Genomic DNA, 27,506 nt, shown 5'->3' with positions numbered 1-27,506 from the left:
TTCCGTGTTGCCACTCTGCATTTTGTGTCTCCCACTCCTAGTACAGCTGGGTCTCACCTTGTCATAATGTCTCTTTTTGGAAAGGTTTATTGCTATTTTTCTGTTGCTCCTCAAAATTTTATCAAATCCTATGGTGATTTAGGAATCAATTTTATGCTTCAAACTATTTATGATGATGTAATCAAGCAACAACCATGACACACAGATGCTCTGAATGATTAGCACATAAGAGCCAGCTCTAAAAGTCACATTTGTTTGCCCACCAATCCCAGCTAGGCCTGCCTCCCACATGTAAGAGATTATTTCAACAAGGAAAGTACTCTGCTGTAAAGAAATTACAAGGAGGCCTCCTCATTGGAAATTTCCGGGTCCCAGGCCACTTGTTAAGCCTCTGACTCTTTCTGGGCTTGTCAGAAGAAGCTTGAATGGATAAGTCTTTCACTATATCACACTGTTGCAGCCCAGTGCTGCTGTTGCCTTAATGAAAATGGAATTGTTTAGGAAAATACCTACAATTCTTACACTGAAGTAAGGGAATGCGTAAGTGGCTTTTCTCAAGGTCATTTGTATGTTATCATTAGCTGCTCTTTATTTGTTTCATGTTGCTTATGCACTTATATTTTAATGTTCAAAAACTAAACCAAGTTGTCTGTCCCTGTGTTGATTGAACTTATTTAGACAAGTTCTGCATTCTTAAAACTACCAAAAAATTTCCCAGAACTGGAAAACAGTTTGAAATAGCTTGGCTTATCAACCAGACACAAAGGTGAGTTCATGAGATGTCATTTGTGTTCTACCCCTTTTTTTTTTTTCACTATCACAAGAGATAAATATTAAGTTCTGAGGTTAATGGTATGATTTACAGAACTGGACTTCAGCATCTAGAGACTCTCAATAGAGACAGTTTCAGAAGCACAAATATAAATTCTTGGGTTGAGCAGAGAGGTTTTTCAAGTCAGCCAATGTATGGCCAGTCTTCGCGAACGAAGATTTTTGGGAAAGGTCTTTTACCTTTCCAGCCTGTGCAATGGATTTTTTAGGTGAGACACAGCATGCGCTGAACAGAGCCCTTTAATCCTAAGGTTCATCTACCGGGGCCAAGCGAGCTTGGACAATGGCAGTGAGGTCCTCAGGACGTAGGTTTGTTTAGAGTGACCTTCTCTTAGATGGATGGCCTTACAGGGCTGACAAGGTCCATCTGCCCGGGGGAGTATCCCTGACCGGGAATCGAACCCTGGCCGCGGTGGTAAGAGCACCACATCCTAACCACTAGACCACCAGGGGTCCCCAGTCAGCAATATGAAATGCTAAATATGTGTATGCATCTGTCCTGTTCTTCTCTAGAACTTGGCTGAATGAAGAAGGACCATGCACTAAGCACTGAACATATTATAGCAGCTGTGTCCTCTTCTGAAGCTAGACACCAGCCTGAGTAGGCCATAACTACTGCTCTTCTGAGATAATTTCTCTTGAGGAGCAATAGCCTTCTTCCTATACAAGGCATGCTGTGCACTAGAAAGTTGCTCTGCAAGGGCTTCTTCATTCCTTCCTTCATCATATCTTGTTTTTTCTCAGAATAATCCTTAACGCTGTTTCCTTACATTCATTTTCCAAAGGGGTAGTTGGTACTCAGCAAGAATTAAAATTCAAAGGGACAAAACCACATGTATCATCCACACATTAAGATTTGAGTACATATGCCACAGTTTTCTTTTGTTTCCTTTCCTGTGATAATATAAAGTCTAAAAAAGGTGTTTTGACAAACATCAGCAAAATTATCCCTGCTAAACAAACCAGGGCCAGAGAATCTTTCCTGATCCTGAGATCAACTAGCACATGAGGACAAGCCTTTCTCGGCCCCTTCTCCATATTCTAATGCAGAATTATTGTTCTTTGTGTGTGTTTCTCATTCAATGTACATGGAGTAACCTGGGGGCTATGTGCAGCAGTGCAGCCCATTAGAGAGATGCTCTTAAGGGTATAAAAATGGAAGAATACTGTGCTGTATACATTCCAATGTGGGAAGAGACACCTAAATATAAATTGAAAGTAAGTACACTGCGCCACTATCCCTGAGAAAGGAACAAGTGCTGTGGCCAAATGCAGTACTCATGAGATTTGGGGTAAAATATCTAAATCGATAAAACTCTTAAAAAAGGTGACAGAAAAGGAAGAGAGAATTGCAATATTGTTTTGTTGACCTACTGATTTGATTTTCCAAGATTTTTTTGTTGTTTTACACTCTGTAAAGAAGCTAGTGTTGGAATCAGTGCCACTTTTCTTAGTGTTCTGGATTCTAAAGATGCTCTGGAATTGTGTGTAGTTCAACAATTCAGTTTTTTGTGTTTTTTTAGTACAACCACCACCAGTGTAATCCTGTCTGGAGTATCAGTACCTTTTATTTGGATCTGATGTTCCGTCTTTTAGTAATAAAATGAAGGTAACATTAACATATATTGTAAATTTAACTGAATATCATTTTTAATAACTAAAGTTTACAAGTGGGAAAACTAATCATCAAATGATAGTTTATTAATGACACTGACATGATTTCAAAATAGATTTAATAAAACATTTAAGATTACGTTCTCTTAAAGGAAAATGTTATGTGCTGGCTCATTGGAAAAATGATACTGATAAGTCTGTCTAGGGCCAAGGTTTAGAATGCATCTGGATTCTCATTAACTGAAAACTGAGAGCTGTAGATGTGTTCTGTAACTCCAGAAATAAAAAAACCCAAACCACACAAGCAAAAAACCCCACAACAATGACCTGTACATTTTATCTCTGATCTCATTTTCATGAATGATTTAAACAAATGGATTAAAGTCACATAAATTGAATACTTAAATTAAGCCATAGACTTCAGTGGGATTCATTTGATTCTCAGCATAATAATAACTTCTCAAGGAGCACTTGAATCCATAAGATTTATCCTCAAATATTTTAGTTTAGATGTGCAAAATATTATTGTTTGATGAGTATTGTAACTTGTAAAATTAACTCCTGGAGAATCATCTTCTTCCTAGGAGTGTTACATATGCAGTTATGATTCCCGTTTTGCGAAAACTTGTTCTCCTATACAGTACATTTTAAAGTTATTTAGGAAAGAGTTCCTCAGAAGTAAATAATTTAATGTGCTGCCTGAGGGGAACAAAGAATAACTGCTGCAAACCACCTTTTGACACAGACATACAATATCTGAAATATGGAAAGATACAGTAAATCAAGAAGATAAACAGAAAAGTATGGCAAAAACCATAGGAATAATCATAAAGTTATAAATAAAATGTGAATGTCAAATTGAAAAACGCGCACATTGCCTTAGAAGCCAGCAACCATAACACCATAACATGGAAACTGCAAAGTGGAATCAAGCCAGTGGTCCATCTAACCCACCCATCAATGGTCATGATGAGAGGCTATGGAGAGAAGAGGATAGGGGCACAATAAATATATGCAATATTTCTTCCTAATATTTTCCTATCCCAGAACAGACAGATGAGATCAGAGTGAAGCAAATTTTTGCCAGAATTCCCCATGCTCAGTAAGTATTCCTAAATTTCAGAAGACCTCCCTATAACCACAGGGTCATGCTTTTGAGTTCCACAGTCTCAGATACTTCTCCTGTTGTCCCTGTGGCACACATGGAGACTCAAGAAAGGAAAGTTTTGTATTAACCTAGAAACAAATTCATTCATAATCTCTGAAAATAGATGTTAAATTATCTCTGTAGGACTGAGCAGCCATAAAGTCAACCTGTACTACTCAAAGCTAAAGAGTGTGGCAAGAGGGAAAAGTCATGGAGTGGCTCGCTCAAGTTTCTCTCCATCATGTCCACAAGGACATAACTGTCCAAGATGGCAGCTGCCTCCATCATACAGGAAGGACAGAAAACTGCAAATGTTGCTTCAGAGGGATCCACACACCCCCTAAAGGCTTCTCTCAAATGAAGCTGATTTGGTTTAAAAATAATTTGCACTTCTGCCACTAATTTGCTCCAGTAAAAGTTTATTTTAATTTTGGAAAGGAAAAATCTACAATATTCCCTAAAGGTGTAAGTCTGCTTAAAAGGTTTCTTAAATTATTCCAAAGAAAATGGCAGCCCAAACAGGCCACTTTTCTGTGTGTTTCTCTTGCTAAGGTAGAAATAACACTGGTGAAGCTAAAGTGCACAACTTCTCAACCTGAGTGGTTATCAGGCAGCATTGTATCTGTCAGGGTGACACTGATGCTGTCAGGCTGTTACAGATTGAGTTCCAGAATTATGTGATGTCTGAGGGACTATAAAGCAATGAAAAATTCTGATGGTTTACATAAAGGAATATCTCAGCTCTTTGATGATCAATAGGAGAAAGATGACAAATGGGTTTTTATTCCTGAGACATATGGAACTAAGAAAATTAGAGAAATGAAAGAAAAACTGTAAATTCTTTCAGAAAACATCATCACATTTTAGATTGCTAATCACAAATGCTAATCTGACCCATCTAGTCAAATTGTTTCCTTCCTCATGTCCTCTAAATTTTCCCTTAATCTTTTAGATACTATCTGTTAAGAAGAAAGAAGTGGGGATTAAAAAGAATGAGAAATAAGTGAAAAAGAAAGGTAAGAATATAACACCAGCAGTAGTTAGACTCATCCTCTGTATAAGTCAAAGGTGTCACTACAAAATATGGAGAATTATTATTGCAGTGAACTAAATAAGATAGTGAGATCTAAGAAATACTAGAATATAGGTGGAAGGTTTTGCTGCATTTTATGTATATATATTTTGAACTGAGTGATAGTTAAAAATTAATATCTCACTGAAACTAAGAACACAATCCTCAACACTCTCCCAGATAGTAATCAAAGATACAAGAAATTGTGTGAAGGGGAAGGGCTCAAAAGCTTGCCCTTTTATTCGAGTCTAATAAAAATATGGTGCCTTGCCTTATAAAATCTGCCTTGCTTATATTCTTAGGCCATCAAGATTATAAAAAAAACCCTATGACCACAACACTAAAGTTTTGAAACAAAGATATAATTTTAGCCATCAGAAAAAAGTTTAACTACATGACAATGTAGTGAGAGTATGTATATTGTCTTCAACCTGAGGAAAAATAGTCCCCCGTCTAAGAAAGACAGCCCAATTTCATCATTGATTTCAGAGGAACTAGTTTAAGTATGCTTTTGTTTTGCAAAACTTTAGTCCCTAAATGTTAATTGAAGTGAAGCATAGCACTAAGAGTTTCCTTGTTTGGTGTACTTTTTCATTATCTTGTTTTAGAAATGGTAATAAACTCATAGCTTCGAAAAGTCTGTGCCAAATGAAAAAAGGGGATTTTCTGAAGTTATTATAGATAATTAAAATGCTCCAGTAAAATTCCATGATAGCTGTGGCAAGCTGGCATGCTAAACCAACACAGTGAAACTGCTGTGACCCATCATAGTTTTGGAGGAGAGTTAAGTATAAGAAAGAAAGCATTTTCCTTAGTCTTCAACTCTCAGCTTACTGCTCCAGTGACAGTAGGTGTGGCAAAACTGATGGTGAGTCGTGATGATACAGACTGCGGCAATGCTGTATCCTTGTGGCAATGCTGAATGTTATAGCAATGAGAAATGCAGCACTATTAGAAGAGGACTGCTTCTGCTTCACTTTCTTCAAAATTATTCTTGACAACTGAGTAGTTCTTTAAGGTGTAATTCTTTCCACCCTACTCTCACCTCACAAAAAAAGAGAAAAAAATACAAAAAAATTATTTCCTTGTACAAAGCTCCTCAGTCTCCTGAATCAGCTGACAGTAGTGTCTTTTCATTTATCTCAAAAACAAATTTCTGCTCTACTACTTCATGCATGCTCAGTTACCACGGGGCTTGGACTCAGAAGAATATCCCATTAATTTTGGAAAAAATGTTTCTTAAGAGAACACTTGCAATTGAAGACCTAAATTTGATCTCTCACTCCTCAGTCTGGGGTACCATAAGAAGGTATTTATAACAGTCTGTGAGCGCAGAGACTGTAACAGAATTTACTCAGAACATCACTTGAAGGAGGAGTGGTTCTTGTTTCTCCAACACAAAGTTTGAGAAAGGGATAAAGATGGGAGTACTTTATAGAGAAACCATATATATTCAATTAAGGTAGATAGGAAAGAGTAAGGGGAATTGGACAGTAATGCGGTAGCTTACACCAAACCCGTATTGTAACATTTTTATTTGCTTTCTGCTTCTGTCCTTAATTGGTTCCTTCTGTAGTGCCAGCAGCAGCCCTCCAGAGTACACAGTCAGATGACAGTCATGTCATGTCGATCCTGTGACAGATGTTTACTGATTTATCCTTAGGAAGGATTTGGTTTCCAGATCTTCTCAGGCATAGGCAAAAGACATAATCTAAGAGGGTTTTATTTCATTCATAACTTTGTCCTCTCACGCTACAGGTAGTTATTTATTTAAAAAAACATGTTTATGTCCAGGTCGGATTATTTTAGCAAAAGAACTAAAACAAGAAAGGACTGAAGTTTAGAAAATGAACCCAGTATCCTGGTAAGAAAGAAAAGATGGCAAGGAAAAAGGTTGGAAAAGCAACAAGCTGAGGCATCACCTCTGAATTGTGAATGTTTTTAAAGGACACATTTAGAGAAGATAGGGACTGAATTTAAAGAAGGTGCTCATAGTAAAATAATGTACTGTATTTAATTCCTCAAATGCAACTTTGGAAGATTATATGCCTGTTGCAAGAAGTTTCTTTTAAGGAGTTTTCCGTTGGAAATGCTTGATTGAGTCAATTACAAGATGGGATAACTAATACAATTTGATAATTTTGCACATGACAGACAGGATTCCATTCCAGTAGGTCATTTGATTCTCTGCAGGTGGCTCTGTTGGTTTCTGGAATATTATAGTGTGAATTACATGTTACACAAATGAAAGGCTGTTATAATTCTGGATAACATTGTATTTGAGTCTACAAACATCTTTAGGCCTAATGCAAAGATTCCTTTGAATAATTTATCCAGTTAAGTGTCTGTGGTCCCAAACTCCTAATTTAAAAATGTTGATAAATGAAGTATCTCTTTAGCTAATAAATGAAGTATCTCTTTAGTTATCCTTTGTCAGCAACATTCATTTTAATGGAAAGTGAGTTTACAGGGTTACATGATTGAACTACTGAGCCAAGTCAGTGTTGGCAAATGATGGGCTAAATTATTGATGTTACACACTAATGAATTCTGATGAGAAATAAAATACAGACATTACATTTCAAGTGGTTCATAATTATTTTTGTACTTTAAAAGCAATTTTATTCTTTTTCCAAATCATACTGGTTCTATAAAACAAAAACATAGTTAGTGATTATAAGCAAAATTATTGAGTTTGAGGGAAAAATGCTCCTGTAAGTTTTCTTATGCAAGTATAATGTCATTCACACTAGGATTCTGATTTCTTCTTATATCTCTGGGAGAGGATAATTAAATTAAATATCTAAATTTTTAAACTGATGCCTTTAAACAAAATAATCTACTTTGGAACCATAGTTAAGAATTCAGTAGATGAGTTTATAATCTATAATATGTATCAACATGTTTACTAGAGATGTTCTGAGCTACCGTAATTAATTTAGGTGACAACAAATACAGAAGAGCTGCCAAAAAGGAGCTTTCAACATGTAAACAGTTTATCATTAAACCTATGTTTTGATATATGTTTAAAATGGGTAGAAGGAGGTTACTAAACTTCAAATAGCCCAAAGTGATGTTGCAAGGTTGAATCATTAATTTAAAATGTCATTTCTCTGAGCCTTTACTCACTGTACTGGATAAAGAAATTTATTCCTTAGTTTTTACTTAAAAAAACAGAGCTAAGCATTTGCTCATTTGGAAACAGAATAATTTCATAAATCCTATTCTTAATCTCATCTTCCTAAAAATGGGCTTTATTTAACTTTTCTTAATTATACACTGAAGGTTTCTGTCAATTGCTGGAGAAGCAAAACTATGAAGTGTCATTTCATTTTCTTTTTGACACATGACAACTGAATAACCATCTTACTTGTCAGATCATTGCTGAAATTTCATGTCAATCAAAACAACTAGTGGTGTCTTGAAGGAGCAAGTACGTGCAAACCATTGTGGTTTTAATTGAGAAGGGAATTTTGTGATCCAAATGACTGACCTTCGAGAGGTTGTCGTATTTGGCCAAGGTGTCAAAAGAGAGCTACAGAATCATTGTCATAAACATCAGTGTTACCTATAATTTAGCCTTAAACTTTTCACAGAACTGTAATAAAATACTTTGAGACATTTTGACTGTTTGTCTGCTTTCCCATATTGTCCCAGATAGTCGTAACACACCTACTCAAACCAAAACAGCTAAGCTGTCACAGAAGTTCAAGGTTTCCTATATGGTTTGCTAGGAAGAATTCGAATTAATTATTTCTGGATTTTAAAACACTGGTCTTTAAACCACTTCAACTAATTTTTCTCTAATAGAAAGGACTCCACTAAACTGTAGGTAGGGCTGAGAGCATTGTGTATTGTGGAAATTGCCAAGCATTTGCTTTTATAGGATCCATTCTAATTTATTTTTAATTTATTACAATATATCAAAAACTTAGGCATTGAGCTCAATTGCTTGATTTCTTTGGTAAGTTTAAAAAATGGCAGGAATGGGTTATACACTGCTACCGACAAAATTTCAGAACCATGAGGCTCTTAAAACACAGTTTGCCCATTGTGATAGTTTTCACCCCAGGCCTTCCTGAGGACCAGTTTGTAACCAGGAAGGAACTAGGGTAGTGACTTAGGAAGTATTCCATGCTATTCCTTTCCATAACACAACCTATAAAAAGGCACAGATAAGAGAGCTCTCTCTTCTCTCTTCTCTCTTCTCTCTTCCGGTGGCTGAAGGCGACAGGTCTCTCCGTAGATGGGCTTTGCTTATATAGGCCAGGGCCTGCTACTCAGACCTGCTGTTATCTCCGGTCTCTCCAGGAGGTGTGGGGGAGTTGGCTGCTGCCTTGCACAGCTCTGCTGTCCTGCTCAGGGAAGTATTTAATTGTTTTTTATATTTATTTATTAGCTCTCTATTAATGGGTATATTTAGGAGATATTTGTTTTTTAGGTTTCTTTTTATCCCTGTTTTCCCCCTCATTTTCCCTTTTTCCCCTCGGGAGCTCCCTGTTGTGGATAATATATTCAAATTGTATATATATAATTGTAAATATATATATTTTTGATAGAATCCTGTTTCGTTCAAACTTCTTTCAGTTCTTTTCCTGTGGTTCATTTTTTTCCCTTCCCTCTCTGGGAAGCAGGCCCTGTTGTCAAGTTTTGGAGACTTGGCGGTGTCTCAGTTTGAAGAGACTGGAAAGTTTGCTAAAGAGGATGAGTTTTGAGACAAACCAAACTCCTCTCTCTCAGTAATTGTGAATTCAAAATTAAGGGGCTTTAATCAAGGAAGTGTAGAAAAAAACAGAAGAAATAACAACCCTTTATTAAAAGATATATGTATGTTGGCAAGAACAGTAACAGAACACAAAAAACCTAGGCAATAGTCCTGTACCCAAAAAGTCCCCTTCAAACAAAACAAATAAACAAACAAACCAAACCAAACCAAACCAACCAATCAAACAACAACAACAAAACAAAACAAAAAAAACCCAACCAAACAAACAAACAAAAAAAAGGAAAACCAAAAAAAGTCTGAATGAATACTTCTCTATCCTTTAGCGCAGTCCTAATCATGGCCTGCAGGGGGTGCTGTTGGGCCCTGGCGGTCACCACACGGAGAGGGGGTCTGAAGGGTGGTCTTAGGTCGTGGGAGAAGCCGAAAAAGAAAATGGGGGATCCTTCCCCCAGTGGAAGAAAGGGGGAAAGGAAAGCAGTCCACCCCCACAGGACTCACTATTGTTCCCAGATGACGGTGTCTCAAGGCTCCTCTTCTCTCTCCCTCAGTGAGCACAGAGCTCTCCGATGAAAACACAGTAGGCTCCAGCTGGAGTCATGAGACAGTGTGCAAAGCCAGCTGAGACCAGTGATCTGGCTTCACCAGGACAGGAAGCCAGAAAACCTGGTTTCCAGGCTTTTTCTCCAAAAATGCCCGCACACAGATCCTGTCTCCATTCCAGAGAGAGAGCACCCAGCAAAACTGACCTGTCCTCTGTGAGGGCAGCCAGCAATTCCCCCCGTGAGCCTGGGCCAGCTACCGAAATCTCAAAAAACTCCTCCCCCCTCACTCCAGCCTTGATGGACCATCAGCTAGGAATGCGGCCTGGCCAGCTAGTTCTTTTGTAAGGCTAATTGATTCCCTTCCCCCCACTCATTCAAACTCTGTCTTTCCTACAGTGGGGAGCAGGGGGAAGAAAAAAATTCTCCCTCTTGGATTCCTAACAGGTGGGAAGCCAGCTCGAAACTTGCACACCCATGATTAGTAAATGTTACCTTGATCTTGGTAGCTCTGAGAACTACATTTTTTGCAAACTTGAGCCTGGCAATAGGTAAGGCTTCTTCAGCAGTAGTATCTCAGAACCAACGTGGTTTGAATTGGGCCTGGGGGCTTTAGAGTAGAGGTGTCCTGTCTGTGCTTTCATTTTGCCCATTAGACGCTGGAGGAGGAGGAGGAAATGGCTTCATATGAATGTGACGGAGCAAGAGCCAAAATGGAGCAACAAAATGAAGTTAGATTTGGAGAAGGCTTACGATTTTGCTGCAGAGAAGGAAAGCTGTCAGTGGTCTGTCAGGTGAGGTTAAGACTGGAATTGGCAGGTCTCAGAGGCTGGGAGGCAGAAGTAGGTGACCACTGGTTGAAAAAAAAGAAGATGAAGACTAGGACTTGAGGAACAAGGGAACAGAGGAAAATGGAAATCAACAAGCAGTAACAGACAGTAAGTCTAGAAAAGGAGCTTGAAGGGAGAGCAGAAATGGCTGGGCCAGCAGTCTGGGAATGAATCAGGTGCAGGAAAGTCTGACAATTGTCTGGGATGAGATGCAGCACAGACACTGAGTTGGAAAAAGCAGACACTATAAGCTGGAAGGACTTTGACTAGACAAAAAGGTTGAGCAACAAATTATGAATAAGAGGTGGACAGTAGTCTACTACAGTTGTTATTTACTCCATTAGTTAAAGTGGCAAAGTTTATTGGCACTAATTCTGCTGATGATCAAGGTAAGAGTCAATATAATGGTTTATATTCTTGGAGATTTTAGAGTTTAAAACAGAACTTACAAGAAAATTATTAAGATTAAAAAAACAAGGTACTCAATTAAAAAATATTAGGATTGCAGTTATTTATATAAACTTAATTTAGTGTATTTTGTGTAAACATTTCAACACAGATTTTAACTACTTAAGTAAAAAAGTAAATTTATGCTACTTCAAGAAATAGAAATCCAGTTGTCTTCAGTTTCTGGAAAAGGATCAAGCACAACTTTAGATTTTCTGAAAACTTCTCAATTCACAATGGAGTGTTTCAGCACATTTTTACTCCGTTGGGTTTTAAACCCTGAGTCTCTCAACTGAGGAGTCCAGAGAGTCTTCCTACTATACACTAGAGCTTTTAAGTGGCAAATACATTTCTGAACTGTTTGATTCATGTCATATTTACTTCATATAATGAAATATTTAAGTGAAGCCACAGAAGAATTGAAACAGTTAGGTGTTTCTGTGTATTCCAGGAGATGTTTGTGGTTATATGAGCCTTTGGATATGATGTTTCAAAAAATAAAGAGTTTATGTGAAGCATAAGAAGCTTGGCATGTTAAGGCGTAAGCGGCATAAAAACCGAAATGCAGCTGAGTTGTTCCAAATTATATGTACATTTCACTTCAAAATGGTAAAGGAAATTATGTCAGAATAAAGATATTGGACTTTTGCCATGTGATAAGCAAAATCACAGACCATGAAAATGAGACAAAAAAATGAAGCAAGTTCTAATTTCTTCTGTGAGTTTGGCTTATTTTGAGATGACTTTCCATTCTCTCACTGGAAAGGTCACTTTCATTATGCCGTAACAAAATAAATGGTCATGAACATTTAGTGTGTCCATTCCATGGCATGGCAGCTGTATTTGCCACTAAACCTACACGGTATATAAACTCAAAGAATTTGGTGAATGCTTGTCAGGGTTATCAATTCAACCTAGAAAAATCTAGACAAACATAATTGCTTTAAGAATTCAAATAAATATGAATCCAAAATTCATAAGGATTTGAGAAGAAAACCATATATTTTTAGGAACTATGTAATGGATGCTGATTTCCATGTTTCTTTAGAACTCGATTAACTAAATAACACATTTTTCAACCCATAAGCATTACCTCCAGGAGCAGAAGCTGGTCTCAGTTCCTCTGCACTGTACAAGATAAATATTTTATAAATGAATAATAAACCCAGCAAATTTTAACTTCAACATTTTAAATGATTTCTATGAAAAAATGTGACTAAACACAAAAGCTTAGAACTAATTAAAAGGTGTGCAGCCATGTCCCCTTAAGAAACATTATCTGTCATCCAACCCCATATGTCTCCAAGACAAGGCAGAAACAGCAAGACTGCTAAACTGAAATCAGCAGGCAAAAAAGACATAACTGAGTGCAATCAGCATAAATGGTGATAACTCAACCCAAAACAGAGAAAAATAAAAGAGAAGGCATACAGACTTTGAAGAGCATCAGCCCTGAGGGACACCATAACACACCTGTGTTAATAAGTAAGAGAAAAAAAGATGTACTTAAGTTGACTACCACCTGACAGCTAAGAAGCAAGTTAAGAATGTGTGGTTTTCAGAGAGCAAAATGCTCTCCTGCTTGTAACATGCAGGATTCCAGTTGGTTCTGGCCTTAGTGGAACTGCACTGTCTTTCTTGTAAGGAGGTGAAACAGGGTTTCATGAAAACCACAAATTCTGCAGAGTCAGTAAAATATTTCCTCCATTAAGAATCAGTATCCACTGGGTTGACTGCAGTAGATTCAGCAAAGTTTCAAAGTCTTAGTAAAGAACAGTCATTCCTTTCTCTGGTGACCTCTGCAAAATTGCTCAAACAAAGACAAAACAAAACACACTCTTTTCTAGTGTAAACTGGTGTAGTTCAGTACAGTGGAATTTTGAGCTACAACAGCTTTGCTGAAATGTTTAAAGATTTCAGGATAATCAAGCAATTTGAGTTAAACTGCAGAAAATTTATAAATAATCACAGCATTTTGCAGTCAGAGCGACAGACACTGCGTCCATGCTTCATTCCTTGGTGCCTTATGTAGCTATTCCCACCTGATGGTAAAACTGCTACCAACTAAGGAGTTTCCAAACACTAAATTCTGATTATCTATTCTGGTGTGCAAAGGTGCTGATCCATTAAAAATTAAACCAATAATCTTGCATTTATTAAAATGTTACCTTTGTCATGCCACCATCAGGAAAAGTATGTATGAAATGTTTTAAAGTCACAATAAGAGTAGCAATGATACTATCTGTTTTTGTAGCCTCAACATAATTCTGAAATAACTATAGTCAAGATAAATCATCTAAAAGGATGGTCTAAATTGAATACTGTCAGGATTAAAGCACAGGCACAGTCCCAAATAAAGCTACATCTGCCATCATATATCATTTTTGCAATTAGATAGCTAATTGAAGTTACTCAAGAGCCAAGTTATTGAAACTCCAAAACATTATTGGAAAAGCAAAAGTAATGAACATAATAAATACCTTGCCTGTACACTTTTGGGACAAAAGATTTTACATTTTTATAATTTTTTTTTTAACTTAAGAGATCACTTTTATTATTTTTTGCTGGATTAAAAATTTGTTTCATAATTGTAGAAGAATTTTTGAAGACTGAAATTCTCCAGCAAACCACAGAATACCAACTGTGCTGACAGTGATGGTAAAATACCTGAAAAGCCCATCTATAATGGAGCACAAAAATCTTTCTCTGACTACCACAATAACAACAAAGTCTCTTTTCAGAGCCATTGCGCATGTATGTAAACTTCCCTGAATGAAAAGAACAGAGCAGTGCTCATGCGTTTCTAAGACACTTTTAGCATTATCTCTCAAATAAAAAAATATCTCTAGATTGTAATCTTTCTCTGCTACTGGTTGCAGTCAGATTGCATTGAAGAAATTTTTATAATTTGAAATGGGTTAGAAAAAAGGTAGAGCATCAGAAGATGAAATAATCTTGCTCAAGAAACAGCCCTGCACTTTGCTCTGCAAAAAAATGAAATAGATGAAGAGCCAAAAGTGGAAGTATAAATAATTTCTCTCATTGATCTCTGCTCTAACATTTGATTTGATTGCTAATATATTTATTCTTTGCTATTAATATGGAAGAATATCTAATCCCTATTTTTAACATCACAATTTAAATGCTCAATTTTAAAACTTCCTTTTCTGCCAGAAGTACATTCACAAAACATACAGACACTAAGTAATCAGTTAATTATTCCCAATGCAAATATTAAATATTGAAAAAGATAACTGGCTACAAAGATCACGATAAAACTCAGGGAAATATATATTTAAAAGTTTGATTGAAATAAAAGATGCCTAATAGAAATTAAAATCACATTTTGTTTTAAAATAATCTATTCATGTCACTAAACATTATGAGTGTTGATAAGTAATGATGAAACTCTGGTCAAATCTGTCTTTCAGTTTAAGACAGCTCTTTATTTTCACATCACAATTCTCACAAAACTCTGCTGCTCCCTATAACTGGAGAGTGTTGTTAGTTAAAAAGCACATGGTAAAAAGGCCAAAACCTCCTCCATTATCTACTTTTAAGTCTCTTTTTGGATCTCACCCAGGTCACGGCTTCTGTAAAATATTAGAAAACACTTAGGCAGCCAATGTACTGTATCTACTGCCTCTCCTAATGCACTCTTCTGTCATTCACCTGCTCCTGCTTATTCTGGTCAAGGTAGCTGCTGGGACACAAGCTCTTGTGAGCAAGCAGGAATCACCATTTTACCACACACTTCTCAGTGTGTTCCCACCTCATGCTTCAATGTAAGGTGGTCACTAGGAACAACAAATTCTGCATATTTCTGGCTGAGAGAAAAGGAAGAGAGACGGACGACTGTTGGATTTTATTTTGGAAGTGTGTGTCAGTATGTTGAATGTCATCAATATAAGAACTTAATTGACAGAAATTCTTCTGTCAATTGATTGATCAAGATTGATCGGACAATAACAAAGATTTACAAAGACATCAGTTCCACATACAATTAAACCACTGTCAAGACCTCTAAAATATAAAAAGATCACCTTGCTGAAGAGAAATAATCTTCTACGCACCTTTGCAATTGCTCTTAGCTGAACTGCTTCATTTTAATTTTATTTTTTCCTTGTTCATTATCTTAGTTGTAAGTTATTATCAGTCAAACTGCATAAAAACGTAGCAAGGTTATCAGAATACCTGAAAAGTATTAGAATATCAGAAAAGGGTGTCACGGATAATGAAAGCAGATAAGGAACAGAATGTTTTCAATGTTTTGAACAAGATGTTGTCTTTGGAAGGCCTGAGTTACTCAGATCTGAACACCCCCAAATGCTGCTGGGAGTTACACGTAATAGCTTAGTCTAGGCCCATTTCTAGATAGTCGAGTTATTCAGGGTGACAAGATTTACAGACACAGCTTCTCAGCGTGAAAAGCATGCATGGAAAAACATATGCTAAGGTGAAGGTTTTCTACAAAACTTATTCTTTGTCACATGGACTTGTTGTTGACAGGGGAGCTCAATTGCATATGAGGTTTGCAGTACAGCTATTAAAATATTGCATAACATTAGATTAATGTAGAGATTTGTGTGTGAGGAAACCAACTGCCACCCGTGGCTTCTACATCACTGCTATTGTTCTTCATGAGCTTTGAGCTCCACGTAGGTCACCCTGTTCATCTACTCACTATTGGAGTAATCAAACACAGGAGAGCACAGAAATCATCCCAGATATCCCCCCGCAAAAATGGAAAAGGAGCTTTTCCAGTTTTTCAAGTGCTAAATGAGGAATTTGAATAAAAAAAGTGTTTTCACTGGCACAGAGGTCAGTGCAATATTTAGCACATGTAACAATCCCAAAATTCCATAGTATTCCATAAAGAGTATTAAAAATAATAACTAATGTAAAAAATCTTATTACATTTTTATTTTAATTATTTTTCTTGACTTTCTGATTTTACTATGATTAGAATTTTCTAAATCTTTTACCTAGGTAGAACAAATATAGTACAACATGCACTATTCCGTAGAACATATGTGCAAATTTGAAATTCTGAAGTAAAAGTCCTCCTAGTGAAATACCGAAAACAGATCATGATGTTGATGCAATTTAATGGTATTCTAGAACTTATTCATGTTAGATTTTATTTTAATACATCAGGTATTAACTGAAAAGTTGAAGTAACTAATATTAAAATGTAATAAAATTGTTTCCGCAATCATACAACAAATCTTGATTGTTACAAATTAGACAACAAAGTTTCTGAGAATATGCCACACTACAGCTGCATCAGCAATGTAACTTCTTTTGCAAGGAGTAAATCTGAAGAAATATTTCACTTAAGTCTTTTAAAAACCCTTCAAAAACGCCATCTGGTTATGGCCATTAACTATGGGAAGGGATTGAAAGGAGTGGCTTTACAGAAATATAAATAAGATATTGTAGCACAAGACAAAAAGAATAAGAACATTCCAGCTCTACTGCATAGTAGTTATTTTCCCTAGTAAATATATTTTTCTGGGGAACAAGACATAAAATGAGAAACCACACATAGTCGGAAACCATTTTTAAATCTCATATCCCCATAATGTTTCTTTTTTACAAATAAGGGAAAATCACCATATAACTGAGTTAGGAAGGTATAATACTTCTAAAAAATAGTCTCCTTCTAAAGAAATTAAATACCAATGCAGTGAAAATGGCAACATTGTTTACCACGGAAATAATATTTGCGCAAAACAGGACACAATAACATCTTCTAAAACAACTGAGCAGCAATAGCAATGCCACTCTGTGTTTCAAATATTTATATTCAATGTATTTATAATAATCTTCTCAAAGGTTTGTGAGAAATAAATCTAATCTCCCCCTCTTTTTTCAATCTATGCATGGTATATGTGCTAACTTACTGAATTCATCCTTCATGCAATTCCAGTTTATTAAAGAGGTTAAAAATTTATAAAACTCTGATGGGATATGGTTTTAATGCTTCATCACACTACCCATCATTTGCTTTTCAATCTAGATCAGAATGATCTTTCCGACTTCCCTGCAATCACCTACCTGCACAGCTAATATTTTCTGAGCGTTCTCCTGAGAGGCTGCCTGGATCCTCGCCAGCCCAGCGTGGCTGGAGAGGCCGCTCCGGCTCCACCATGCCGCCAGTGAGTCCCTGCTCCACCGCCTCTGTAGCGCCTGCAGCTGGGACAGCAACGCCAACAGTCACGCCAACGCCAAAAGCGGCAACGCCAAAACCAATGGCCATGGCAACAGCAATGGGGGGGCTGGGGCAGGGGGAAAAGGCAAGAAGGTGGGGGGAGGAAGGAGGGGAAAAAAAAAAAGAACAAGAAAAAAATTAAATTCCCAAGTCAGAGCAGGAGAGGAAATTAATGGCAGCGTTCAAGAAGAATGATGGAGGGAAATATAGAAAGCAGTCAATAGCCCATTCTGCGCTGTACGGACCTGACAGGAATTTCACAGTCTCTTGGTTTTTCAGCCCACTCATGTGCATTCATCAGAAACCAGTCACATCTGGCTGCCAGGATGGGGGGTTAATTTTCTCTAAATGCCTCAGCAGTTTTGTTCTAGCTGAGGCAAACTCTGTGACTGCAAAGCTGATGAGTAAAATATTTCTACTTCACCCAGTTTAACTCAAAACCGATAGCCTCGGGACATATTGAACCTTTCTTAAAAAAATAATCTTTTGAAGCTTTTTAAATGGCACATCAGGTCAGGCCAAAGTTTAAAATGCAAGTTTAAGACTTTGATGGACACAAGGGCTTTTTTTTCCCTGTATAAAGCTTATCATAGCTTGGCAATGTGTGCTTTAGTGCATGACAAAACTAAAGAGAATTAACTTAGCCATCAACTGCTCAGGGAGAACAATAACAGGAAAGAAATTTCCATATAGAAGTTCCTATTAATCTACCCGGCTATAACCACATGACAAGAAAGCATCTAACAGCACTAAATTGCATCAAATGTGGTAGCTGAGAGTGACACTACTTAAAAAAAGGATTTTATATAGGCATACAGAAAAGATAACATTTATCCTAGAAATTGTATTCACTGCAAAGGATCCTAACTGAAATTATTCCTAGTGGGAGTACTTACCTGATAGGCTTTTGCTATTTGCTAACAGTAATTATTGTTACAATCCATGGTTAAGAATAATATCAGTTTTTCCTTAATCTACAAGTATTTGGAACTCATAAACACAGTGTGGCAGGTCTTGGTCTAGAAGGAAGATGTTTAAAGAGATCTGAAAATCTACCAACACAGAATATTTTTGAAAAGAACGGTGTTTTTTGGCAAATTCTGCAAATACTTCTGCATATTTTAGTCTAGTTGTAATGTAGAAAATGGAAATTTAAACTACCTAATTCATTGCTTAGTGGAAATATACGGGTTTGTATTTCATCAAGTTAATTATTTCAATAAATTCTATAGCTATTGTTAGCATGAAGCCTTCAAGAGTATGCCTGTCACCCAGATTAACACAATGGATTGTACCATTCCTTCGGAAATATTACATTTCATTAAGGTCAATGCCACAGGTCAATAATTGGATCAGTTATAAAGAAGCTTTTACATGATAAGATATGACTGCTCTTTAGGAGCAAGCGCAGTGTACCAGGTGAAAAATACACTTTTTCAAAAGAATGTAGATTGTAGTAATATCAAATGAGCTATTACAGCCTAGAGAATAATTAATGCACATTTTCAAAATTAATGGTCTGATTTTCGGAAATACTGAGTTTCCACAAGTCCCATTAGATTCCATGGAAGCTGTAAGTATGCTGCATCTTTGTAAATGAGTCTGTAAAATATTAAAACAGGTCTTTGTACATAATATTTTGTGTTCTGTCAATGTATATTAGAAATAACACGAGGGAAGGTAGAAAAACTCAATGGAAAAATAAAAAATTATCAACTCAAATATTATGTTTTCCAGTGTGAAGAACCTTTTCTAAGTGCCAGAGCTCCTTTCCTCCTATTTTAAGAATTATTTTGTTTCCTGAAATCTTTTTCTGCTTGTCTGCTGTTAATTCAACTATTTTCAAATATCACTTTTTTGATACCATTCTGGGGTCTGAAAAAGAATGCAGGTGAAAGAAGGGCAAAGCATAGCAACCTAGGACATTTTATTAAAACAACCTGCTTCAGCCCTAGAAAAACAAGTAGAAAACAATTTTTGGATTATCAAAACACTGGTTTTTGTAAAAAGCTAAAATAATTGCAAGATATGTTGTTGTAATAAGGAAAATGGTGTCTGGGGGAACATATGAAAGCATTTACCAGTGAACAGTGAAAGGGATTGGTGGTTATTCAGTTGAGTGGCTATCCAGCTTCTTATCGAGAGAATCAAAGACATTAAAAAGTTTTGAAATTTGGCTATTTGAAAATTGCCATATTTATTGAGAAACTGGCAGTTTATAATGGCTGGTGTCCAATACAGTCTTTGCTAATGCTTCTCATTTCAAAATTACAAGTTCATGAAAGCTGATACTGTTGTAAGTACCACATTTCAAAATATATCTCGTATTGTGAAAACACTTTGTTGTGCCTAACATAATGAAGTCTAAACCAAACATTTATTATCTTTACAATGTTAATTGCAATATAAATAACATTTATGCATACAATCAGAAATACAGGTCTATGAGAAAGTAACAATTTGATCAGATAATGTTGCCTGCGATCTTAGAATGAAATGATGGGCACACTAACCTAGGAGAGACCAAGCAAATCCCTGAGTCAACAGCAGACCCTTAGCTGAGGCAATGATTTAAAAAAGAAAAATCACAAGTAATGTTTAGCCCTAAAGCAGATTTCATAGGCTTTGCCATGATGTCCCTGTCTCTACAGACACCCATACTGATCCTGTTGATCCTCTTCGCAGTCATATAACAGTTTTATTAGCTTTATTAGACAGTTATTAGCTTTTCCTTATCTTTTACATTTTTTTGTCAGCTGTAGAGACTTAAGAAGGCATGGCATGCATGAGTTAAACACATGATATTGTTGCTATCTCCTTTTTTTTCAGTGTTTTTTTTCACTATTTGAGAAACAAGCTGTTTCCTAAATATTCTGAACACATCAAGCCAAATGCTGGCAGAGAATGTAACAGCACCCATCTCCAGTGTAGGAATATGAACAGTAGCCAAATATTTATATGAGATTCACTTTGGTTTTGATGTTTACCTTGCTGTGGGAGCAGGACTGAAGGAAAAAGGAAATTGAAAGACAAGCAAGCTCCAGATTTTGGGGATTCAAAAGGAAGGGAAACCCCGGAATCCTTGTTTCTGTTGTCCTTGAATCTGCCTTGGATGCAGCTGATACAGCCTGATGAGAGGGGACAATTTTTGCAGCAAGTATCTTGTCCTCATCCTCACCCTGCAAACAAAGAAGCAGTGAATAAATGGCTTTGCTGGGGAGACACCTTTGGAAGTTGCTGGAGAGGATCAATGATGTTCTCAAGGAGTTGCTTTTGGGGCTTCACTGTCATTTCCCTTCCATTATGGCTCCCCTCTGTGACTCACAGCAGAGGGGAACATATGACTCCGTGGTCATTTAATTCCTTCTTTATACGTGGCATATATCATCAATAATATCAGCATAAATTTGGGAAAAGGAGATGTGAACTATCTGACATTGCTATCTTACTAGAAAGGAACCTTATGATTCGGGGTAACTTATTCTGTTCTCAACTTAAAGTTTTTTGTTATGATACATCTAGATACTTCATTCAATTCATGCCTGACTTGCAGTAATATGATTGAAATCAAGCCAATATCTCAATCTGTAATTTCTTATTTGAGGGATCAAACTGGATTAAAAAACATATGATACTATTTGAAGCTGAAGCCCATTTATTATTCCAGTGGCATTGTTTCTAGGCCCTCATTAATTGATTCTATCACTATATTTGGATTCTCTATACTGCAAAAAAAGTTAAACTGAAAGAAAATCCCACATAGTAAGAAGTAACTGTATCTTATTTAGACCAGAACACTTTTTACTTTTGTTGTCTGGCAGTTCACAGGAACCCAAAATTTTCCCCTGCTTATCTTTTATTAGAGTCTAGCTGCATCAGGCTAGACCAACACAGATTGCAGACATGTTTGACAATGAACCCAAAACTAGGGTCATTTACTTGTTTAAATGTCAAATGGCATGTGGCCCCATTAAGAACACAAAGTGAACAGCGTCTGGAACTCAGTCCTGATGCTTTTCCTCTGTCAATAACATACTACTTGAACTGCTTCAATTGCCAGTTGTTGTCAGCATCATGCTAGCATCATATTGGGTTATGATTAGAAACCTAATTCCCTTCTCAGCTGTCTTTAAATAGTGAGATCCAATTGATCTCAATACAACTGTTTGTCCTTTACACCTGAGAATGCAAAGACTCTCTATGAATAAAATATCTTTTTAAACAAAATTATAATTATTCGTAATCACAGAATATGCTGAGTTGGAAGGGACCCACAAGGATCATTGAATCCGACTCCTGGCCCTGTACAGGACCATCACCAAGAGTCACACCATGTGCCTGAGGGTATTGTCCAAATGCTTCTTGAACTCTGTCAGGCTTGGTGCTGTGACCACTTCCCTGGGGAGCCTGTTCCAGTGCCCAACCACCCTCCGGGTGAAGAACCTTCTTCTAATATCCAACCTAAACCTGCCCTGACACAACTTCAGGTCATTCCCTCAGGTCCTGTCACTGGTCACCACAGAGAAGAGATCAGTGTTTGCCCCTCCTCTCCCCCTCACGTGTTCTGCATTTAGAGTACATACTTACATCTGAAGTGTCTGGTCCGTTAAAATGGCAAGATTCTCGATCACATAGAAGATAATAGATATTAATATAGGCAAAATTATTGTTCTGGTTGTCTCAAAAGAAGATTCTCTTTAAATTTTTTCAAACTTTAGGTATTAGATCTAAAAATGTGCATGGTAGGTGTTTGCCTCAGGCTTAATTTTTTGGGTAGCCCAATCAGTTTGCTTTTTTTCTCAGGTATTCTGGGCAAAATACATTACACTGCTCCTATTACCAAATTATACTGGTACTTCCTTTACTAGATGCAGTATGCAAAGAGAACTCAAATTTCAAAGGGGACAGTATTTTTGTGTGTGATATGACTTTTTCATAAAAATATTCTGGTGAAAACTGTAGGTCTTTGGAAAACTATTGACTGCATAGCCACTAGTAAATGTTTCCATTTTTATCAACCAAATTTTTTTTAAATATTGTCCTCTCTAAACTTTCTTGACCCTCCAATGGTCCTATAGTAAGAATGCTTATCGCTATATAGCACTAGCATATACATAAATAATCTTCACAAAGTGGTTTGGCATACATAAGATCAGGAATACAGTTGGCTTTTGAAAGTTGATTTTTCTCTAGAATGTCTGTTATTTTGATTCAGGATGAAATTCATCACTGACAGCAACATGTCTATCTGTGTACCACCATGAATATCCATCTATTGGTGCTCAGCAAACACAGAGAAACAAGTCTTTGTAAAAATTGGACGGTTTATTTGGATCAAACTCTGAAGTCTCTGTTAAGGATGTCAACTTGTGATTAAGAAATTCAATTTTTAATGAAACTGATGTAGTTCTAACTGTCAGAGTCTTACCTAGGCTTTCCTATTCTAGGATACAGTAACATCAAACAAGAAGATTCAAACCTAGACCATAAAATGGAATATCGTTTGCCAGTGCAATAATATTTTACCAGAAAAAAATTAATTTTGTGAGTTTTCTTTCAAGTACCAATTGAAATTTTCTTTACCTTTCCTGAAGTTTCCTTCAGAAATAGCCTGAACAGCAGGAAGCAAACTCAGCCACATGGCTCAAGCAATGGGAATTTCTCTGATTACAGAGACTTTGAGACATAACTGCTCTGAAGAAAGGGTGATTCCATACTGAAAAAAATCCAAGCAAATGCAAATTGAAATATTTAAAAGAACGAAAAGCTGAAGATGATGTTGCAGCTACAGTAAGTACATAGAGATATTTACCAAGTGATTACAACCTTTTTTGGATATTAAAATGAAGAAATGGACTAAGCAACAGCAAGAATGGAAAAATATACGTAGCTGAGGCAGATGAGAGAAACGGATGGGCAGAGCATTTCCAAGAAGTGTCACTAGACTCAGCCCACCATCAATACCACATTTTGATGAAATATTATGAACCTGAGTCATTTAACATTAACAATAACCAGTTGAGACATCAGCAATACATATAGAAATCCAGGCTCTAAAAAATCTTAAAGCAGACAGGAATGATCATTATCACAGAGAAATGGAGTTCTGGATCCAATATTTAAACAAAACTCATAGGATTATTCAGAAAAAAAAAAAGATCTTTCCCATCCCTCCAGCAAGAGAAATCATTTGCAATGGACTGTCATGCAGAATGTAAGATGACATTGAGCAGAAATCTTAGTAAACAATAGGCTGGATTCTGCTCAGGTGAACATGAACGAGCTAGAGATAGTCATAGTAAGTATTGTCATAAAATAGTACATCATCAATTCTCAAAAGCGCTTGGAAAGCTTATGTACATCTGCAGTCACATACCGAGAACGAATCAAGTTCTCTCTGTGAAGAAGGCATAGACTGGAAGACAAAGCATGCTTTAATATCAAGGCTCTTGAATGAAATCCTGCATATCTTGAATGAAACCCTTATATCTTCGCCCCACTGTATCCCTGGCATGTTAATCAAATAATTTAAATTCAGCTTTCCAGAGGTACCTGGGAATTTTGGGCTTTGGTTTTGTGGGGTTTTTTGGGTTTCAGTTTCGGTTTTTGTAGGGGTTTTTTTGTTTGCTTGGTTGGGGTTTTTTAGGGTTTTTTGTTGGGTTTTGGGTTTTGGTTTTTATTTAATCTGATTTAAATCTTCAATTTCTAGAGCTGATAAGCAATGACAGATTCAACCAAAGGCAGCAGAGAGACTTGAAATCATAGTGTGCCATGAAGAAGGGTGTGTTGCTGACAATAATATATCCAGGGATAGATCTTTAGGCATCTGATTACTATGTTAAGCAGCTAAACCCATAGTTATTTTATGGTATTGACAGTATAGGAAACTAAGATTATTTCACTGAATTGTTTTACTAAAAACACAACTCTTTTACATTCAGGGACTATAACTCTTTCAACACCACTCTTGACTCGCACTTATATAACTGACCTTCTGGATTAAACATAAAATTCTGTAATTTTGTAGTAGTTCCTCTTGAGACATCAGTTTATTACAAGGTGTAGCATACCAAAATGCAACCCAAAGAACAAGCTTTAACTACTAGTCACTTCTATGAGTAGTAGCCTACTATGATTTTCAGACCTGAGCAGATTACTGTTATGTGTTGAACAGAGACTAAATGTCACTTCTAAATCTACACTTTCTCTATTTTCAATGATGTTAATCTTGTATCAAAGGATCCAATGTGGGTGTCATATTAATTCAACAGTGCACTGTGAATGCTAAGTTCTATGTAAATGATATAAGCCTTATCAGTTCCATTCATTGTTAGAACTCAAACAACAGCAATTACAACAACTCTACAGATTTTGCTACTGTGAGAGTGGCAGATTTATTAGCAAAATCCAGTTAATATTTATCTTTTTATACTATTCAACTACCAAGTTACGCCTGTACAATATACAAAGCTCCTAGGTAATGAGATATTTCTTTATTGTCAAATCTGCTCCACAGACTGCTGGTAAAGATTACATAGCTCATTTAAATAAAGCTCTTTTGTCAACAGACTGGATATACTTTAAAAATGAGTAAAAACCTCATGTAAAAAACAAATCTCAGCTGATGTGCAAGTATACACGAAAAGATGCACTTGTTTTTTTGACCTTATTCCAGTTGTTAATGCTTTAGTAAGCAGATTATCAGTATTAAATTTCAAAAAAAGAAAACTGTATTTCAAGATCCACTGAAAAACAAACTAAGAAGAGCCTGAAAAATCAATCTTCTACTAAAAATATTGGTGAATGCAGACAAAAATATTGGCTAATATAGAAAGAAAAAAAAAGAGTGATATTATGATTTTTAACTGCTGTCAGGAAAAACTGAGGAAAATAGACAATACAGTAAGACCAGGGTATCTTTCAGCTTATTGTGGCTACTCACTGAAATCTGAAAATTAAAAGTGTACTTTCTATATAAGGTTCCTGAAAATATAGCCTAGAGTTTGATACTGTGTAGATTCAAAAAATGTGTGATGTTATTCTCTCTTCAAAGATTTCTATCCTTGCCTGTTTCTACTGCTATAGAAGGAAAATATATCTGTACTTATCCTCTCTTTGTATCATTTAGTAACACTTAGAATCAAATGATGTTATTTCATCCCCAGAAGCCTGAAGCAATGAATGGAAACATCTCGAAAGGTGCAGATAATTGCACCGACCCCAAACCAAAGGCTTAATTTTTTTTTTTACCTCAAAAGCTCTGATCTGCAGAAGCCTACAACTTTTTCCAGCTTTTGTTTGGTATTTGCAAAAGGCCATTAGAGGAACACGTCAGACAGCACAAGCTGAAGTGTCAAAACCCTTGCAAGTAAACAAGATCACTTCAAAGAAATTTCTGACCTGGCCATTAATTTCTCCTGTTAAAGCAGCTGTAATCCCTAGTCATTCCTTTTACAGATTGTGCTGCTTACTCTGCAGAAATTGCACAATAAAATACCATATCTCATCCTCTGTCCCCTCCTAAAGGATTTCCAGAGTATAATTGTTAACATATTTTTGAAAAAATAAACTCTTTTAGCAGTTGGTGCTGCTGACAATTTTTTTTCAGGAGCTTATATTAAAAATATTAAAATATTAAAAATAAAACTAATAAACTAACATTAATAAGAATATGTTATACTACTTTCCCCAACAATTTAATGATGAGGTCTGAGATCAGCTTCGTCTTTGTGAAGGGTGAATTCTTGCCTTCTTTGCTACCTTTGAAATACACTAAGATTAATTATCATTTAATTATTGCATCATTTGTAGATCTAGCAGAATAGAGAGAGAGCACCCTACCTGTCTTTACAAATCATAAAATATTATGATGATAAACATTTATATTCAGCCATTGCTTCCAATTCATATAAAGTACCTCCTGATTATTGCAGAACAATAAAATGAAATTCAAAAGATGACATTTTATCTTTTTCTAGATGAAACATACATTTATCAGTTATGCCCTATAACTTAATGGAAATTCAAAGATCATAGATCAAACCCATCTTGCACTCTGGTCAAAAGCAAGCCTATCATGACCAAAGTACACCATTTCCTTTATGTTTCTGGGCCTTTGGCACCTGGTAGTGATGTTAGTCACCAACCCATCCCTAGGTTTTCTGCAGCGTGACTGTGCATTACAAAAACCTAGGTCATAAGACAGACAACTCTGTAGTTGCACATGCCCCCAGATGCTTGGCTGAATCCCCATCAGGACTCCTTTATCGATGACAGAAAATTGATTTTTGGTTAACCATTTCAGGAATGACATGGCCCTCAGCATCACTGGTTTTGCACAGGGACCTCCCACATGGGTTTGCACAATACACCACTCAGTCAGTGAAAGCAGCCCAGGGGCTGGATATTCTGTAGGGCCAACTTGAACATGGAGAGGTAAGTGTGCTTCCTGGAAAGCAATGAATCAATCAGAAGAACAGCTGGCCAATTAAGATGTGCATAACTTCTTGCCAGATGTTACCTTTGTGCTGATGGCTGACTGCATCTTAGAGAAGCACGTTGTTTCTCAACCCCTGGGGCTACTTTCATACTGTTAAATAAACAAAGCTAGGAACCACTCTGTGGCAGTAAGGCTAAGTGGCGTGGACTGGTTTTGTCCACACTCTGTAGTCCACTGCTGCTTCTTAGCCTTACGTGATGACTTCACTGCCCTAAGACACATACAGCATTTTAGGGGGAGGAGGGGTTAATGTCTGAATGACTGAATTAATGTTAAGGTTGCACTTCAGCCTATGAAGACAAAACACAGTGTAGGCGTGGCATACCTTTGGGTATGACAAAGCCTCTTGGAATAGTATAAGAATACTGTTTTGTGTTGAGAAAACTAAAGCTGATGCTGTCCTGTTCATATTGCCTGCTTGAAGTAGTGCCTGGTGAATGTTATTACTCAAATTTTGATAGTCCTTCTCCTGGAAAGTGCTAACTAGTGCCATGGTACCATAAATATACAGTATAAAGTAGCACAGAGCAGGTCAAGCTAGATCCCTAACCCTATTTTATTTTGCAGAACTAGATGTAGCCTTCATG

The 27,506-nt window shown here is 36.6% G+C and overlaps 1 protein-coding gene across 1 annotated transcript in view; it reads right to left on the bottom strand.

Moving 5' to 3' along the window:
* The window catches only part of CCDC178 (coiled-coil domain containing 178), a 158,028-nt gene that overhangs the window by 1,326 nt on the left and 129,196 nt on the right, over nt 1-27,506 (bottom strand). The window contains 1 exon segment of the mRNA XM_027675643.1: nt 17,267-17,404. Within this exon segment, the coding sequence (XP_027531444.1) occupies nt 17,267-17,404 (138 nt within the window).

The sequence above is a fragment of the Neopelma chrysocephalum genome, unplaced genomic scaffold, assembly GCF_003984885.1.
Source record: "Neopelma chrysocephalum unplaced genomic scaffold, ASM398488v2 Primary Assembly neopelma1_22, whole genome shotgun sequence".
Classification (NCBI taxonomy): domain Eukaryota; kingdom Metazoa; phylum Chordata; class Aves; order Passeriformes; family Pipridae; genus Neopelma; species Neopelma chrysocephalum.
Note: the sequence above shows the minus strand (reverse complement) of the source record. Positions and strands in the feature narration are given on the sequence as shown.